The sequence below is a fragment of the Embiotoca jacksoni genome, unplaced genomic scaffold, assembly GCF_022577435.1.
Source record: "Embiotoca jacksoni isolate LCO1_2020_lvr unplaced genomic scaffold, fEmbJac1.0.p SCAF_17, whole genome shotgun sequence".
Lineage (NCBI taxonomy): Eukaryota > Metazoa > Chordata > Actinopteri > Embiotocidae > Embiotoca > Embiotoca jacksoni.
Genome location: NW_027185307.1, coordinates 10,174,815 through 10,192,191, shown reverse-complemented (window position 1 = coordinate 10,192,191; position 17,377 = coordinate 10,174,815). Strand labels below are relative to the sequence as shown.

Below are 17,377 nucleotides of genomic sequence, written 5' to 3'. Positions count from 1 at the left end.
TTCTGGAGTTGGTGACATAAAATTGGAATGTCCCTCTTAAAATGTCAGTGGCTCCTTCTTACAGCAAAGTTGTTTCAAGACAGAGGTCCAGAGATGAGGCAGAGAGGAAGGCACAGAATGTCCTTTCAACAGCTTCGAGAGCATTGGGAAGTCCTTCTCAGACATAAACGCTCTTCTGTTGAAAGTCACTGATTGTAACTAATCAATAAAGGCAGAGTTTCAAATTGAGTTCCTGATGAGCAATCACATGACATGAATGTAATTAATAGAATGCTTTGTATATTTACACTTGCACAGTTTACATACTGTTTATACTGTGTACATTTGCATGCCGACATATTTTTTTTTACTCGTTCTTCATTGTAAACAGTTTATTTATACACAACCAAGACAAATTCTATGTATGTGAAAATGTACTTGTTAATAAATTTGATTCTGACAAGTGATGTTATATCTCAATGATCCCAAGTAACAGAGAAGCGTTTGTGTGTTTAGTTCCAGCTGGATAATGTTGACAAAAGTGAATTTAAGTATTGACATTGCACACTACAATGTAACTGTTGCACAAGAGATTATTGCAATTTATAAATGTAGCTTTTCATTTTAAAATGTTTTCCCATTTTCCGTCATAAAATACACATTACAAGTATTCATAGTGTTGGCCAGAGAAACAGGAAGTACTCAGATCTATGCTTAACCATAGCCACATCATGATTGCAAATTTGCCATTATTCCATTATTATCAATTTCCCAAATTGTACTATTTATGATGTTATTGTCATTATTATGTATATGTTTTTTGCTAATGCATTTTTTTTGTCCAGGTGTTGCAGGTCAAGTTATTCATCTAACATTTTCTTTTCTGATTTGAAGCAATTTAACATTTTTGTAAGCCAATATATCTTGAACATAAAATCATAATCTGTGATGTAACTTGAAACTGCATCCGTTATTGGTGACGAGTAACTAATCTTAGCTGCAGTGCTCTTTTGTTAGTCTGCAAGTGAAATTCAAAACCTGCTTCCACAGATGAGCCGACTAATTTCAGCATTTCACCTCTGTGGATTTTCTGGTACTTTCCGCAGGTCTACATGATCACTTCCTGTATTTATCTCAAGTTCTGATTGGGCCCACGCTGCCCATTTATTAAGTCCTGTAAAGTGCTGGAGTATGAAAGCCGAAACCAGACTATTACTCAAGAGTGGGTTTCCCCTTCTTCAGGGACCTCTATTGCTTTTGTTATTATTTTTCTTAATTTATTATTAGAATAATTGGGTGTGCATGGTTGTAAATCAGTGTTATGTCTGAGCAAGTAGTGCTGTACCATGGATTATATCTACAGCATTTAGGACCTGCTTATAACAATGTGACAAACAGAGCTTATATTACTGAAAATCTAAATATTCACATTTACCTGAGATTTGCTGACTTGTTTTTACCACTGGGGGGCAGACTACAGCAACGAGTAGTGGTTGACAACTTCCTCCAAATGAGAGACTGTTTTCTCACATGAAAAAGCTGAAATCATTTGAATCTACAGTCCGGTTCTGTGTCGGCCGGCCAGCCAGCGCTCATGTAAACCATGTGAAAGCTAGTCATAACTTCCTGTTTTCACAAACAACCATAAAATAAGCTGAGACAAGACGCACACTTACACACATATACGCACAAATACACACATAAATAAACACACTCCTGCTGACCTAAACCAGGCCTAAATGAGTTCTGCCAGTTCCTCTCATGTGGTCTCTCTGTGACGCTAGCTGGTCTGACTGCTGGATTAGTTTCTCCTCACAGCTGCTTGCCATCCCCCGACTTGATGAAAGGCTCCCTGTCTGTCAACACGGGGACAAAGACAGAGAGGCCTCGCCACAACGTGTAATTAGCATTGCTTCACCAAAGATTATAGATCATCCCGAGGAGATAAATTACTCTTTCGTTGTAATTTCTTGATCCCAAAATAGGAAAGTTGACAGAGAGGAACCACAGAAGGCAGGATGGCAACGATCCCTTAAGCAATTTGATGCAAACCATTTCATTTCAATCAAAATAGTCTTTTAATTATTCATTACAATAGGTTGATTGATATGTACATGATTTTTGTAAAGCTGCACACATATGGTGAGGTTGTAGTTTAAACTCCTAGATTTGTGTGCCCGCTGTAAAAGGCGCCTCCAAGTGAAAGTCCTCTTTCACAATACACCGAGCTTCTTTGAAATATATACAAACCTTGATCACAAAAGGAATTTCTGAAATAGTACATAAACAATCTACTTTGTAAAATTATTTAAAACAAAATATTTTAAACAGACATTTGACTTCATTGAGGCTTGCACATTACAATATAATGAAACAAAACAAACCAGTATTAAAATAGCTTATCAAATGCATAGCATTTTTTTCTTAGGGACAAACTGCACTTGTGGAGCAGTAAGGAAGGAAGTCTACACACAGGCTAAACAAGCATCGTACCAAAACTGGATGTGTCTTTTTACAGTAAAATATAGTTTATGTTAGATCCTGCAAACCAGAAAAAGAAGAATTCACTTAGTGAAATGTTTAAAATCCATCACAATTTTTTCTATCAAATTTGATTCTGTCCTGCCAGATCTCATTCTTGCTAGTACATTGAGTTTTCTACCACACAAAATATCTAAAAAAAAAAATCATTTCCACATGGTGGATATTTTGTTATGTAAGGAAAGTCAAAAAAAAAATTATCCAAGTGTCAAATTAGGGAAATGTAAAAACTAGGAGTCTACAGACTTCACCCTGGGCTATTTCATGGTAAAATGTGGGAAATAAAACATGTAGTAACTTCTTTGTATTAAGCTCCAACTGTAATTTCCACACAACATTTTGTTCTTCCAGTCTGCACTCTAGTTTAACATCCAACTCTCAATAAAATCCCCCATCACTGTCTGGAATGAGGGGAGTTTCCTTTTAAAAAAGTCTTCAGCTTTCCACTGGAAATAAATGCTTGAGGCAAGATTCAATGACTAATGTGTGAAATGGGCCATGTTGTAGAAGATTACAGTCTAAAACAATTGGTAGGTAATCGATTCAGATCTCTCAAGGCGGATTTCTTTGTAACCTTACTTATAAGCTTAATTTAATTAAAACCCTTCCTTTCCTTGTTCTTCTATGGGAAACTGTTATGGTAGGACAAATGGTGTTTTTTCATGATTATTGTAATTTCATTGGGAGCTATGATGTGATGTAACCAAGAGAAAGTGTAAGAGGTTAGTTTTACAAGTTCTAACTGATGGTTGTGGAGATGATTGCTGGACTGACATAAAACCTAACACAGGAACATTGGTCACTTTTCACTTCCCCGGAGCCCACCTCTCCTCCATCACTTCCTGGACTGGCAGCGTCCTGTCTTGCAAGGTGCTATGGGAAATGGAGTCCCCTTGTGATCTCAGGGTGCTCTGAAAAAATGGCGCAGTCTCATTGGCTTCTTCCTGCACCGGTCTCCCAAAGGCGTCATCCTGCCCCGCCCCTTCACTGCCGTGAGACGTCTGGCTGACGTAGACGACGATGACATCACCGCTGAAGTTCATCACCTGACCGCTGGAGATGAAGGTGGTGTTGTGGCTCCCAGACACCTGACCTATAAGGAGATATTGAAGACATTGTGAGCAGATGAAGACACTGAAAGACATCGGCACAAGAGAAGAAGGTAGAAGGTAGAAGAAGTGAGAAATGGGACAAAGCCTCGGTTCCATCAACAATTCATCAACATTGTCCACTATAACTCGTACAGACAAGAGAAATGCAGTAACACCCTATTGGGAAATTTCTAGAGAAATATATACATGTATTTAAAAAAATTCCCCTTGTGGGATTAATAAATCTATCTATCGATCTATCTATATGGTATGGTTGTGCAAGTAGTCCAATTTCCCACTCCACACAGGCAGACAGAGCTTCTTCTATTCATGACGTAAGTGTAGAAGGAACTAAATCTTGGCTAACCTCGGGCGACAGTGGGTGTAATGACAATGCGGGATGACCACAGAAATACCACAGCTATATACCGCCATATCACATCCTTCTTGCCATACTTGTTTCAGAGTGTCCAGCACTTTTTAGCGTGAGAAACACAAGACCTCTGAAGACAAGTAATTTGTCAAGGGTTTGGGGTTTTATAGACATAGCAAATTTTTTTTTTTTTTTTTTTTTTAATGTTCAGCTCGTATTAACTTTTACTCCATCTACTAACAGTTTCTCCAAGAAGAGAACCTTCAATAGCAACTTGCCACTCCAAAATGGCTTTTCTGCCTTAAAATCACTTGTATAAACTTGCACCAACGGCCATGTACTGAAGCCAGCCAGGTGAATTAAGAAATAAACTGTGTCTTTGTTTTGTAAATCACATCTCACCACATTAAGCCTCTGGTTACTATTTTATCCAGCCTCCTCCTGTCTGACTTTCCAGCCGACAGTATAAGCCGACCCTCCGTGACTCACAGCTCATGTCTCATCTAATCTGACACATACACACACACACACACACACACACACACACACACACACACACACACACACACACACACACACACACACACACACACACACACACACACACAGATTAAATAAGCAAACACATTCAAACCAGGCCTTTTAACACCTCTGCACACACTCCTTCCTTCCACACATACACACTGAAAAGCACACATACTGCAGCCCAGTAAAGTTGTGAAGACAGACAAACACAATCACAGGCTCACAGAAAGCGTGTCTCCGAGAGCTTTTCCCGGAATACCAGTCTGAGAGGTCTGCCTTGAAAATATGTCACTTGACCACAGCTTTGAAAACAAAGCTCAGTGGAATCTGCTTGGCTTCTTCTGTTTATCATTTCTTAATACCGCATCGATTTTTTTTTTTCTGGATGCCCAACAATCGTAGCAAGAGAGCTTTTTGACAGGGATAAAATTGACCTCTAGTTTCTACTCCCTCGCTTGTTCAATGTCAACGAAAACCACAATTGTATGGGGTTTTCTTCTAAATCTGCCATTTTCTCCTGGGAAGCTCCAAGTTTAATTCCTCAATGGGCAGGAAACATGTGGGTTGTTCGTACTTTTGAGGTGCCCTTAAACAAAGACAGGTCAAAAAACTCCTCTGGTTGAGCTGCTGAGAAGGCAACAGATAAAACTGACAGCTGACTGTGTGAGACTTGAGGCTAAAAATATTTTAGGTGGCCAGGTGAAGCCCCTAACCCTCACTTAACCTTTAAATACATTTTGCGGGAATTCCTTTCAACCAGTTGTCTCTGCATCTTGACGAGAAATGGTGTTCATTTCAAGCCAGCAGGCGTCTCATTAAAGTACCCAGTCATCAGTGAGAGTAAAAAAAAAAAAGTCTTCACAAGTTGGTGTGTGTGTATGTGTTTTTGTTGGATGGGCAGGGTTATAAAAGTATTACTCAAGCTGCGCACATCTTGCTTCAATTAAAGCTGTGGTCACTTTGCGCAACCCCGTGGAACTCTGGGTAAACAGGAGCTTTGTACTGGAGATACCATAGTTCACACACACACACGCACACGCACATACACACACACACACACGCACGCGCACACACACGCACACAGACACACACACACACACAGACACACACAGACACACAGACACACACAGACACACACAGACCAGTGTTTGTTAGAGTTTGGTTCTGGTGGTTCACTAGCTCATCAAACACACACATATCTTTTTCCTGCTCTCTGTGTGGTCCCCCAAAACTTGGGGTCCAAATATCAATACTGGCTTTAATAAAAACCTATTTCTTGGAAACAGTCACACACAAACATCTTTATGCTGAAACCAATCCTCTGTTGTTGTTTTTCAGCATATTCAGCTAATAATGCTTCAGTCTGAGCTGACCACTGTCCTGATCACACTGTTCTGATATTACTGCTTTCATAACTAACCATAACCACTCGGTGCTTGAGGCACATAAATATGTTTCCCGGAGATATTTCTCTTTGGCAGCATGTAAAGTTCTCTGTGAGAACAATACAAGTTCAACTATGTGACAGTAAAACTTTCCATTAAAACCAATCTAAATTGCATTCTGTTATTCTTGGTGGCTAGTCCCACCTATTCTGCGGGAAGAGAACGCCAGTATGTAGTACATCAAACCGTGCATGGGTATGACCCTGTGGCAGCACAGTGGTGACTGCCTACACAAACAACGATCCCAGTATCCACCTGGCAAACACAACTGTGGTCCCAGAGTCTTCGTAATGAGCCATTATCCACGTAGCGCACACCCACGGTGCATTTAGTTTTTATTGACATTGTTAAGTGGTCACAGCAACAAAATCCACAAAGTATCCAGCTCCACAGCATCTTTGTATTACCCCAAGAGAGTATAAAATAACTTTCTGGGAAGCAACTCATGGATGTTTGAAAATCAATTTCTGCTAAGGAAAAAATATAAAAAGTTACAGAATACAAAGTTATATACTATAAGTTATATTATAAGCTAGTTAGTAGTCATAAGTCACAACAGTCATAAGTCAGTACAATATTCTAACCTATATTTATGATATCACAATTTCTAAAAAGGTCTATATATACATTAACAAACATTTTCAGAGCATATCAAAATGAATAGATAGCAAGTCAAAAGTACAACTTTGTTTTTTTTAAAGAAATTATTTACACTTGCAAAATAATAGTTTTTACTTACTACATAATTGTACTCTCTTTTTAATGTTAAAATTCATCACATTGATTTATTTCATCATTTAATCTCCCAATTCATCATTTTAAATTAGTACATCATCATTTTGTTTTGTTGAGTATTTTTATTCCTTATATTTCTTTGGGCTGCCATACAGATGAGTTAAAATTCTTGCAGTTTTACCTACCTGAGGTAAGAGTTGGTTCAGCCAACTGACTGTGGAGGCTCTCCGGTGAGCACTCAAGCTCCGACTCCCCTGAAGACAGCTTGTTTTCCCTGCTATCCCCCCAGGAGATCCCCTGGCCTTGCTCTGGGCTGGAGGCCTCAGTGGGTTGGTCCAGGTAGAGCTCTCCAACAGATGAGGAAGTCATCAGGGGGCTGACCAACGTCATTGTGGATGTTGTGCTATTTTCTGGTGAGGTGGAGTCTGTGCTTGCCAGTCTGTATAATTCCTCCTGTATCACCGGTGATCTGTCAATCAGGTGAGATTTGAACTCCGGTCTCACCTGAGCCTGGGACAACAGCAGGCAGAGTTCAGGAAGTGGACTGGATGGAGGGACTACAGAGGAGGTGTGGAGGAGAGGAGGAGAAAGAGACACTAGAGATGCAACACCGTTCTCATTCGTGGACAAAACCATCTTTTCTTGATTTCCAGCACCTCTCTTTCCACCCTTATCTGCCCTTTTACTGTCACTTTTACCCTCTTTTCCAATCTCATATCCCTCCCTCTCTCCATCGAGCCCTCCACATGAGCAGGTTCCTGGTGTTCCAGGACTGACAGCCTGGCTGCAGTCCTCATTCTCTCCTACTTCCAGTGGCTCGCGGACAGGAACGACACACACACAAGAACCTGCCATGAGTGGAGACACACTCGCAACCTCTTCTTCTTCGGACACCTCCTCTGGTTCTCCAGATCCTTCGCTCTGATCCTCCATCTCTGTCTTCACATTAATCCCCTCCTTATCTGTCGTTTCCCCTGTGAAGGGCAGAGAGACCTTGACATCGGGAACAGAAGTGGGGAGGGTACATGGAGGATCATCAGCAGGGCTATGGGGTGCTTGGCAGATGAGCTTGGTCATCTCGCATGGTGGACATTTGGGGCCTCCAGGGCACCCTCCGATTCCTCCTGCTGCTCCACTGTGGTAAAGAGGGGCCAATGTCTCCTAGAATAAAACAATGAAATATGCATTGTAAAAAAACTGCTGTGTTTTGCATGCTTACATAGCAAGAGAAATAAGAGTTTTTAAGGATGTAAACAATCTCAAAGGAAGGCGAGTCAGTTTCTTAGTTTTTTCCAGTTTTCAAACCAAAATTCCACTTTACCTGTTGTATCCTAGTCCTCTTCAGATTCTGAACACACGATCGCAGGTTTACTAGACAAAGAAACAACACAGTGATCCTAAATACTGAATAAAATGCAGAACGAGAAATCTTAAATCTGAAGAAAATTTAAAGTGTTTAGGTACAACAATGTATGCGTAATGTGATTTAAGAGTAGCACCATGTACAGTACTTGTGTATATAAATTTGTTTTGACACTGTCAACGATATATGACACCATAAAAACAACCGTAAACTCATGTAAAAAAAACAATAATGAAGCATAAAGGATAACTTCAAAGTTTACGCGGGGTTTTGACCTACCGGAGAGTAATTTCCATTTGTCCTTGTAGCAGAAGAGGAGCAGAATGAGGAGACACAGAACAGTAATGACTGACAGAACTGAAACTATAACCCAGGACGGAGTTGCACCTGCAAGAAAGACAACGTTAGAGCTTGATTTTCTATTCGGCATTAGCTATCAATCATGATCGCTTTTGCTTTTTGTAATCGCTAGATTACAAAAACTCATAATTGCCAGACAAGACAAAATAAATCCAAATCACAAATTACATTTTTTTTTCTAGATTTTCTGTGACATTTCAACTTCAAAGTAACAGAAATGATCTGCCATATCTTTATATGGAGTAATTGTTAAATATGTCATCATATGACTTTGTATGGTGTCAGGCTGCAGTGAATGTGTCCATGTCTTACCAGAGACAGGTGGTCCACACTCTGCATCGGCCTGGGTGCTGCCTGGCTGTCTCTCACCTCTTCCCTCAGCCTTACAACTGAGAAAGAAGGTGAAATCACAAAAACAAAGAGTGAAGGGGAATATTTGTACAATGGGACATAATACCGACTTTCCTTTTCTTTCCCTCTGCTGTTTACGAGCCAATCGGCCAATGTTTAATGATAGCTGTGTAATGATGACGGAAAGAAAGAGGTATGAATGGAGAGAAAAACAAAATTCTTCCTCCCTCCATCGTCGTCACCATCATCATTACAGATCCAGATGACAGTGGAAGCTGGTGTTTGGTTAAGGTTCCAGGGAAGTGGTGAACATATTACTCATAACAGCTGGCTGCTGGTAAGGACAGCCACCCTCCAGCATTTTCCCTCCACAATAAGTCAAAAGATTCCAAGCTAAAAACTCTGTGTGTGTGTGTGTGTGTGTGTGTGTGCGTGTGTGTGTGTGTGTGTGTGTGTGTGTGTGTGTGTGTGTGTGTGTGTGTGTGTGTGTGTGTGTGTGTGTGTGTGAATACTTACTTAGTCCATCGTTTGCATTGTTCAGCATTATTGTCAGCAGAGAAGAAGCCCTCCTCACAATCAACACACATCTTTCTTCCATTTGTTGAGTCTGGAATCAACAACAAACATTGTAGTTTTATCTCTGAGTTACTCTCCTCTGTAATTATTTGATATAAATGATGTGTTTGTGAGACTGTCTCACCGGGGTCCAACTCAAGTCCATATCCAGCGCCGCAGGTGGGGATCCTCTCACAGTACTCGCAGTTGATGAGATAACACTGGAGGCCAGAAAGGCAACGACAGGGCTCCTCTGCTACTGGATTTTCAGGCCTCTGCTTGAAACCCTTAACTGGGGGTCAAAAACGTGAATATTAGTATAGAAGTGCAAATCCTTGAGAGGAACAAAAAAAAATCCACTCCACTGTGTTACTGTTGTGTTTTCAAGCAGGGTTTTGAATTGGCTTGAAGAATAATTTTGATTCTGATTTTTCCTGAAGAATACTTTACTATTAATTCCCTTCATCCCTATTCAGAAATAGCATTTCCTGAATACAAGAAGAGAAGCCCTAAATCAACAGTGCCAGTATAAATACTTTGGTAAGCCCTGAATGTTTAGTTTTGTTGAGAAGGTATCAGACATTTTGCCTCAACTTTGTGGTCATTTTTGAGGCTATCGTTTATAGTATTGTTGCCTGGATAGCTTTTATACCAAAATGTGTTTGATTTTTGTTCTCCACTGTACGTAAACAGAGGTTCAACCTCTGTATTCTTCCAGGGATAAGTTGCAAAGTATTTTGCAGGACTTTGAGATCCTTGTTCAAGTTGCAGGCACTGACCTGGATCACAGAACTTCTGCTGGAAACAGCGCATCTCTTCAGTCCAGTTGGGCTGGTATTCACCATGACTACATGGAACACACCGGGTCTGTTTGGAATCAGTGCATTCAGAAAACACACGTGAGCCTAATGGGGGGGAAATGGAGAAAGAAACAGAGGGATTTATAAACATGTAAACAACACAGTTTCTACAAAAAACCTAATAGAAGTACAGAAAAGAAGAAGGAAATTGAGGAAATTATAGTATTTTTCTTTTTGTAAACTAGTGGGTACTTCGACAGGATACAATATCCGTGTGAATTGTGTGTGCGTCTGTGGTTGTCAGAACACGTGCATATTTGAGCCATTTTAAGCTAAATCTTCCATTCATGAACATCCTTCCTCTTTTCATTGAGGATCTTTGTGAATGGAAATCTATTTTTGTTTTATGCTCATTCCCGGGAGATACTGCAGATAAACAGTATGCCCACACTACTTTCTTCTGTTTTACTTTGAACTCTTTGTGTGTGCATGTGTGTGTGTGTGTGTGTGTGTGTGTGTGTGTGTGTGTGTTTGTGTGTGTTATTACCTGGTGCACACTTCTTGCAGCATCTGGAGCCTTTTAAGTAATGTGCTTCATCACACTGGAGAGATTTGGAGACTGCAGTCTAAAAAAATATGAACAGGTCAGATTAGTTTTATGCTATTTGGTGCACATTTAGATTTTTTTTGTGACCAAAAGGAGTAGGGTGATGCTTGTTCAGAAAGCAGTCTTATAACCTTGTACAACAGTTCACAAGATAACCTTTTCTAAGGTTTACCAAATACTATCCAGATTTGCTTTATCAAAAACATCAGTTTTCTGCCAGCTTTACTATGGGTGTCTATCTCTCCTTCTTCATCTTTCAAATCCACACATGATATTTTGAGATGGCAGTGAGTAATGAGAGGAAGAGGACGGTTGAAACATTTCCAAGACATGCCCAGGAATTCTTTCCACACTCTCAGAAGCACCTGACCACAGCACCATGTAACCTCCCAACCAGCAAACCAAACTGCAACGGTACCCACTTGCACAAGAGGAAACAAGTGGAAGTAAATTAAATCAATTATTGTTGCCTTGGTTACACCTATTCTCATGGTCCCCTCTGGTGTGCTGTAAAAAAAACAACAACCTCGAGGCAACTGTTAAATTAAAAGTCTTCTGTTTGAACTTGTCATATGCAAAGTCTCTTGCTTTCATTCATCGACTGTAGCATTAGCTGAAGTCTTGTTGCAAGGAGAGTGGAAGTGAGGATGTTTTAAACAATAATTGTGAACTCTAGTAAAAGACAACTACAAAAGGACACCATGCAGGCTCAAACATTCATACATACTGTACACACCCTTCTGCCACCCTAAATTAGGGGCTGCTGAACTCCTCGCCACACTGCTGAATTAGAGAATCTAGCTGTTATGACAGAAACTCTGCCAAAGCCACAATGTCTATATATAAAGGTAGAAAAATACAACCTATAGGCCTGACTGCACTCTGACCTCCAACCAACCTCTCTCATATTCTCATTCAGCCCTTTTGAAAGATCCTTTTTCCCATGAAAGTATACTCGTGCACTATTTTAATCATTCAACTAGTAAAGTAAAGAACTAGTAAAGAAACGCTGCTACTGCACAGATTCAGATATGAAAAAGATTTTTTTTTTAAATAAAAAATAAAAATCCAGCTTTCTAATAGGCAACATTCAGAGAGGTAAATGTGAATTTGTTTGCCTGTCATCACATCTGGCCTAACTGGCTATCTCTTTTCTTTCCCACAATGCATCCGTCTGTCTGTAACGCACAGGAGCCTTATAGTGCTGGGCTTTTATCAGCTGGTCATGCTGTCCACCTCCACGATGTCTGGTAATCCCAAAATAAGTACAGCCTCATAAAAACAGCCTTAATAGCCAACAAATACATACAACTTTGGATGTCATATTCAATATATGTCTTCATCTTAACGCTTAATGCATGCACACTCTATGCAGAGGATCACTGTCGTATGAGGACGTCATACGACAAACATTTTTAGTTTCCAAATTCTTGTTTTTCATGACATTTTTTAAAATATAATATCAGTTTAATTTCTTTTTCTATTTTTTCTCTTTTTTTATTGACTCCAACCCTAACACCCCCCCCCCCCACCTCAAATCCTCTCCCTCTTATTTATTTCCCCTCGCCTTCTAACCCATCCAAGTTAAACTGTTTTTAGTTTCTGTGTCAGTCTGTCAGGCCTCAGGCAACAACAGCACAACGTGAACACTGGTGAGCATTTAATTACCCCCACTCAGACTCGCACATCAGCCAGTCTTTGTTTTAGATTCGAACTGGAGGCATAATGGTGCACGGCGCTCATAGCTCGGACCGCAGCACTAATGAGGACCATGTGCCGCAGCAGATAGAAGTGAGAGAAGTAGGAAAGATTCCCATGCTCACAGCCTCATGTCTCGGGACAGATATATACATTCATACATATATATATACATAAATCCAACATACAGTGGGTCTCAATCCACACAGCTGGTCCAGAGTGCACAAGAAAAGGAAAGGCCAAAGGAATGCTGGGAATTGTATTTTTGTTACTGCCACATTTAAACATTGGGTCTGAGTTGTGAGGCAATGTATTTTGACTCACTAAATATACGTAAAAGGAAAACAGCTGATCCACCCGGCAAGATTGTAGGCTATCATTACGGCCAAGACAGAGCATCCAACCTCAAAGCTAACTTTGTCTGTTGTACGAATTTAAAAATACAGTTATGAATTCAGAGACTGTATGTAGAAGTGTAGGGGACAGAGGAAACGGGAGGCATGAAGAGTTCCACCACTGCAGTGACATTCAGTAGCTGCCTCACCTATATTTTAACAATTATTCCTTGATTTGTTTATTTTTTTCTTTAAATCCTTCACTACTTGTGTGATCCTATCAGACATAACTGTGATGCACAGTGCATTCCTTTTGCTTTCAGAGGTCGAGATAATTTGCATAACGGCCACTGCAGCCTATAGGCACAAAGCCAAGAGAAACAGTGTGACTTCTAGGCCTCCAGGGGTTTTAGCGATAAGGTGCTGTAAAAAGTGTATTGCATAACAACTGCGTCTTTGTATGTGGTTTGCACCAGCGATTGATCATTTAAAAGCCATAAAAAAAAAAAAAAAAAAAAAAAAAAAAAATCCTCTGAAGTCCCACCTGCACAAATCAAGATTTGAAATCGCATATTCTTAATATATGTTTTAAAATGTAAACCGTATGAGCAACTAGAAGACTTAGAGGATGATTATGTTCTCGTAAAAGTCAACAACAGTTTGCCACTTTCCACTGTGTTGTCTTAAAAGAACAGTTTTTCTTGTTACCCAGTCAATAAACCCTCTTATAGGTAGGTAGGTAGGTAGGTAGGTAGGTAGGTATATACTTTATTAATCCCCGAGGGGAAATTTTTTAATCAAGTGACACTGTAGATTTTAAATCTTCTGCTGCACACAAACTAACATATTTTTGAATTGCAGCAGGAACAGTGGCTTCTTTAGAACAAAAAGTATAGAAACTCTACTCAATGACCAGGGAAGAACAGGTTTTCCAAAAAGTTGAAAACAAGTCCCCAAACAATTATAATCTGTGAGAACAAATTTTTAGCTGAACTTTTCACACAAAAAGCAAATTATGATTCCTTCTCCTTTCTCCACACAAAGCTCTATTTTAATTACAAGAGCTGCATTATCTATCAAAAGGCTGTGCCTGGTTCAAATCAAGTTTGGATCTGCAGGTCTGAGGCAATGCAATGCTTGCTCAAGCTGAGTCAAACCGAATACTGATTACTGTTGTGATGGTATGTGGATGGGAATACAAGAGGTCAGAAAAGAGTGCGTGATGATGAAAAAAAACGGAGAAAACGAGTCGTTAAAGAGTATATTGCTAATAGGGGTTAAAAGACAAAAAGGATGAATGCATGGATGACTGGAGAAGCTGTTAGTAAAAAAAAAAAAAAGCACAGGAGCCACAATTTTGGGCAAGTCAATGAATCAAGCAAAGCCCAGCTCATTCATGATATATTGATTTTTAAGCTCTGAACATCTTGAAGTAATCGTGTTATTGCTCAATGTCATGCATTTCAATAGAATTTGGAGAGGATTGGATGAAGTGGTTAAAAACCAAGAAAATGAAGGGGAATTCTTTGGGAATCGTGTGAGTCAGTAATGGCAAGAACCACAGTGAGAAAAGACCAAAGCCAAAAGACTGCAGTGTCACCTTAAAACATACATGAAAAATAGTTCTGCCCTTCCACACACACACTGACTTCTTTTTCCAGGCACCATATCTGTGTCATTGCTCCTTGAAGAACTTTGACTTGCATTTGACAGCTTGTGGAGAAAAAACATCTTACTTCTGGATTTTTAACTCTGGATCAGAGGATCGACAAGATGCAGAGAAATCTCAAGAATTTCCTATTGCAACATATTTTGGTGAAGCAGAGAGAGAAAAAAAAAAAAAGAAAGGGAAGAAAGAGAGCCTGTTCCAGTCAAAGCCATAACGATGCTGGTTTACGGTAACCCAGGCATACAGGCAGTGTTAGATCAGTGGTGCCCGGCAGTCCCACCACTACAACCACATATAAACTACTCCACCTGGACAGCGTTAGCTGCTTGGACTAAACAACAACAAGGACAACAACATGTCTTGGCCTACTAACTTTTCCCTTTAAATTAAACTGCTCAGACATGATTAGGATTTTATGTTACATACTAAAGATTACAGAATATGATTGATTACGTTTCTTCACTGGGTTTCTTTGACGTGTGACACCAAGAGAGACAATAAGAAAATGACCACAAAGTTTAGTATGTAGTAGTAATAGTACAACTCATAGGGATCAAAACCGTTTTGGTTTTAGAGCCAATTGGTCTGCATCCCTGTGTGGCCCGTTAGTCCCAGCACCGCATTTTGCAAACCTCCCGTCTGATGGACCAAATTACGCTCCTGATGAGCCACTTGGCCCACGCCAGTCCTTCTTGGACCAGGAGAACATGCCGAGTAGAACATTTTGCCAGCGGCGTTTTTAGTGGTCAGAACAGCGGGGAGGTGGACTCGACCCAAACACAACTGTTTCCAGTCAGTGTCCGTACGTAAAACGCGCAAAGCCTTCGCTCTTCCCTTCACCTCGTCCCCCCACCTGACCAGTTCATGCAAATCACATGATGCGATGACACATCCTGGTTTTACTTTTGCATATATTCTGCCTCAGAAAAATAAACCATTATGAATTTCTGTATTTTGCATTGGCCCTCAGATAAAACTCGACAGCCCCTTCTGCACTAAGAAATATACCATATATAAGGTGACTACTAATTGTTTTGACATTAAGTCCATAACTTTGCTATTATGTGGTAAACTGTCATCGTTAAAAAGAAAATTTTAAAAAAAGTGTTTTACCTGTGCGTAAAAGGTGACAAGGACAGACGTTATCCACCCTCGGAATATCCAACTTGTGGAAAAGTTCAATCTCATCTCTGCTGATTTCTGAAGACTACTTTGGAAGCAAACTTTTCTTTCTTAGCCAAGGCAATACACCAAGGTCCGATTTCTAGAACTCTTGTTCAAATGTCCTTACTGCAAATCACTTCTTCTTGTGTGCGTAAATGTGGTAGACGCTCCACACATCTCACAGGGAATTCCTGCGCCTTCATTCCCGGTTAGGCAGCTGCAGTTCCCATCTCTCCCCTCCTCTCATCTTCCTTCTACTTTCAGCCACTCGTTGTGGAGAGGGCTGCATGCAACGGCTTGTAAAAACTGAGTGAATGAGGGAACTCCTCCCACGTTGTCATATGTAAAGAAAAAGTTCATCCCCCTTTCAAGCTTCCTGAGCTCTCTGATTGTTGTCAGTGACGCACAGTAAAACGACCGTGATAATGGAAATATTAGTGACGTGTTGCTGTTTCAATAAACTTTTTTTTTGAAAGAGCTTGTCATGTTTTCATGTCATTGGTCAGATAAGTTGAGTTATGACCTCACACCAGAGACGATTTTCAGATCCACTGGAGGCAAAGCATGTGGTCACTGTCATGGATTTCACTTCCCTCTTGAGCCATTCATCATGGAAGAGAGTAGGCAGGGCCCAGCCTAGTTCCTGGAGTGTGCAGGGTCCTGGAACAGCCATGATCATCTATACAGTCCACACAAGTATAGTAACAGCCTCCAGGAAATACTGCAACTGCTCTCTACTCCCAGGGAAGAATGAGAAAAAGTACTGGTTGACATTTCTCCTCTGAATTTGCATGGCAGATTAAGCCCAGCCTTTCTTGGCAAGCCAACAGAGGGAAGGTTTGAGAGAGTGGGAAAACATTTTCTCTTCAAGGTGACAGTTATGCAAATATATAATTGAATGTGTATATCCTGGATGGATTGATCAGTACAAGACGGGAGGAGAACAGGGAATGCTGCCAGACGCCAGAGTGATGACAATAAGAAAATAAAAAAAAAATGGGACAGGATTAATTCAAAAATAATTACTCATGTATGTGAATGTGCAGCAGATATTATTGCACAAACTGATATTCCAGATATTTCCATACAAATGAGAAGAAATTATCTTGTATATAACAGGAACTAACATTTATACGAGGCTTGTACTTAACTCACGGGGGAGTTCAGTGCCGTAGAAAGAGAAAGAGTACAGAGGGTTTTAAGTTGAGGCTGTAAAGGTAATGAGCTCTGTCCTCCTTCTCCCTTTCTTCCTGTAAAAAAAAAAAAAAAAACCTGCTGAGAGAAGCTGTTTTGTGGCGGGGCCTCTGCAGCTTGCACAGTAGCAATTAACGATTTGCCTCTTTAAGCAATCAAAAACATCAGCTTGACTCTCGAACGCACCCCAAACACTCACACCAGGTCACCCTCCTACCAGCAAAACTACACTGGCAGCCAAAAGAAGTCACTTGAAACACAGTTACAATGTAGCTTGTTTTTGATGTATTAAAGTGTGCAGGCAAACACCACGCTGGTTTACAAGCATTACACTTCTAATGACCCGGGTCAGAGCAGACTGTGCAGCTCTATGTCGGTTGTGTTATTTAGCATGACTTACAAGTCAAAGTTCATGAAGTAGGCCCATTTCAGACTACACACACACACACACACACACACACACACACACACACACTCTGAATGGTTTCAATTAATGGAACACAGACTTGTTCCATATAGAACAAAACAGCCACAGCCTGATTTGGTACCAAGGGTTTTGGAGGAAGCTTCAAGGGTTAGGCCTGGCCTCATT

At 40.4% G+C, this 17,377-nt stretch overlaps 1 protein-coding gene across 1 annotated transcript; it reads right to left on the bottom strand.

The window, feature by feature from the left end:
* Positions 1 to 2,061: 2,061 nt before the first annotated feature.
* Positions 2,062 to 15,615, bottom strand: tnfrsf11a (tumor necrosis factor receptor superfamily, member 11a, NFKB activator). The gene is made up of 10 exons (XM_069151554.1): positions 15,541 to 15,615; positions 10,666 to 10,744; positions 10,098 to 10,223; positions 9,464 to 9,610; positions 9,280 to 9,370; positions 8,725 to 8,801; positions 8,332 to 8,439; positions 8,011 to 8,060; positions 6,875 to 7,850; positions 2,062 to 3,613 (listed from the first exon to the last, which is right to left on the bottom strand). Exons 1-10 carry the CDS (start codon positions 15,613 to 15,615, stop codon positions 3,327 to 3,329), a joined length of 2,016 nt encoding a protein of 671 aa, XP_069007655.1. The 3' UTR covers positions 2,062 to 3,326.
* Between the last annotated feature and the right edge of the window lie 1,762 nt (positions 15,616 to 17,377).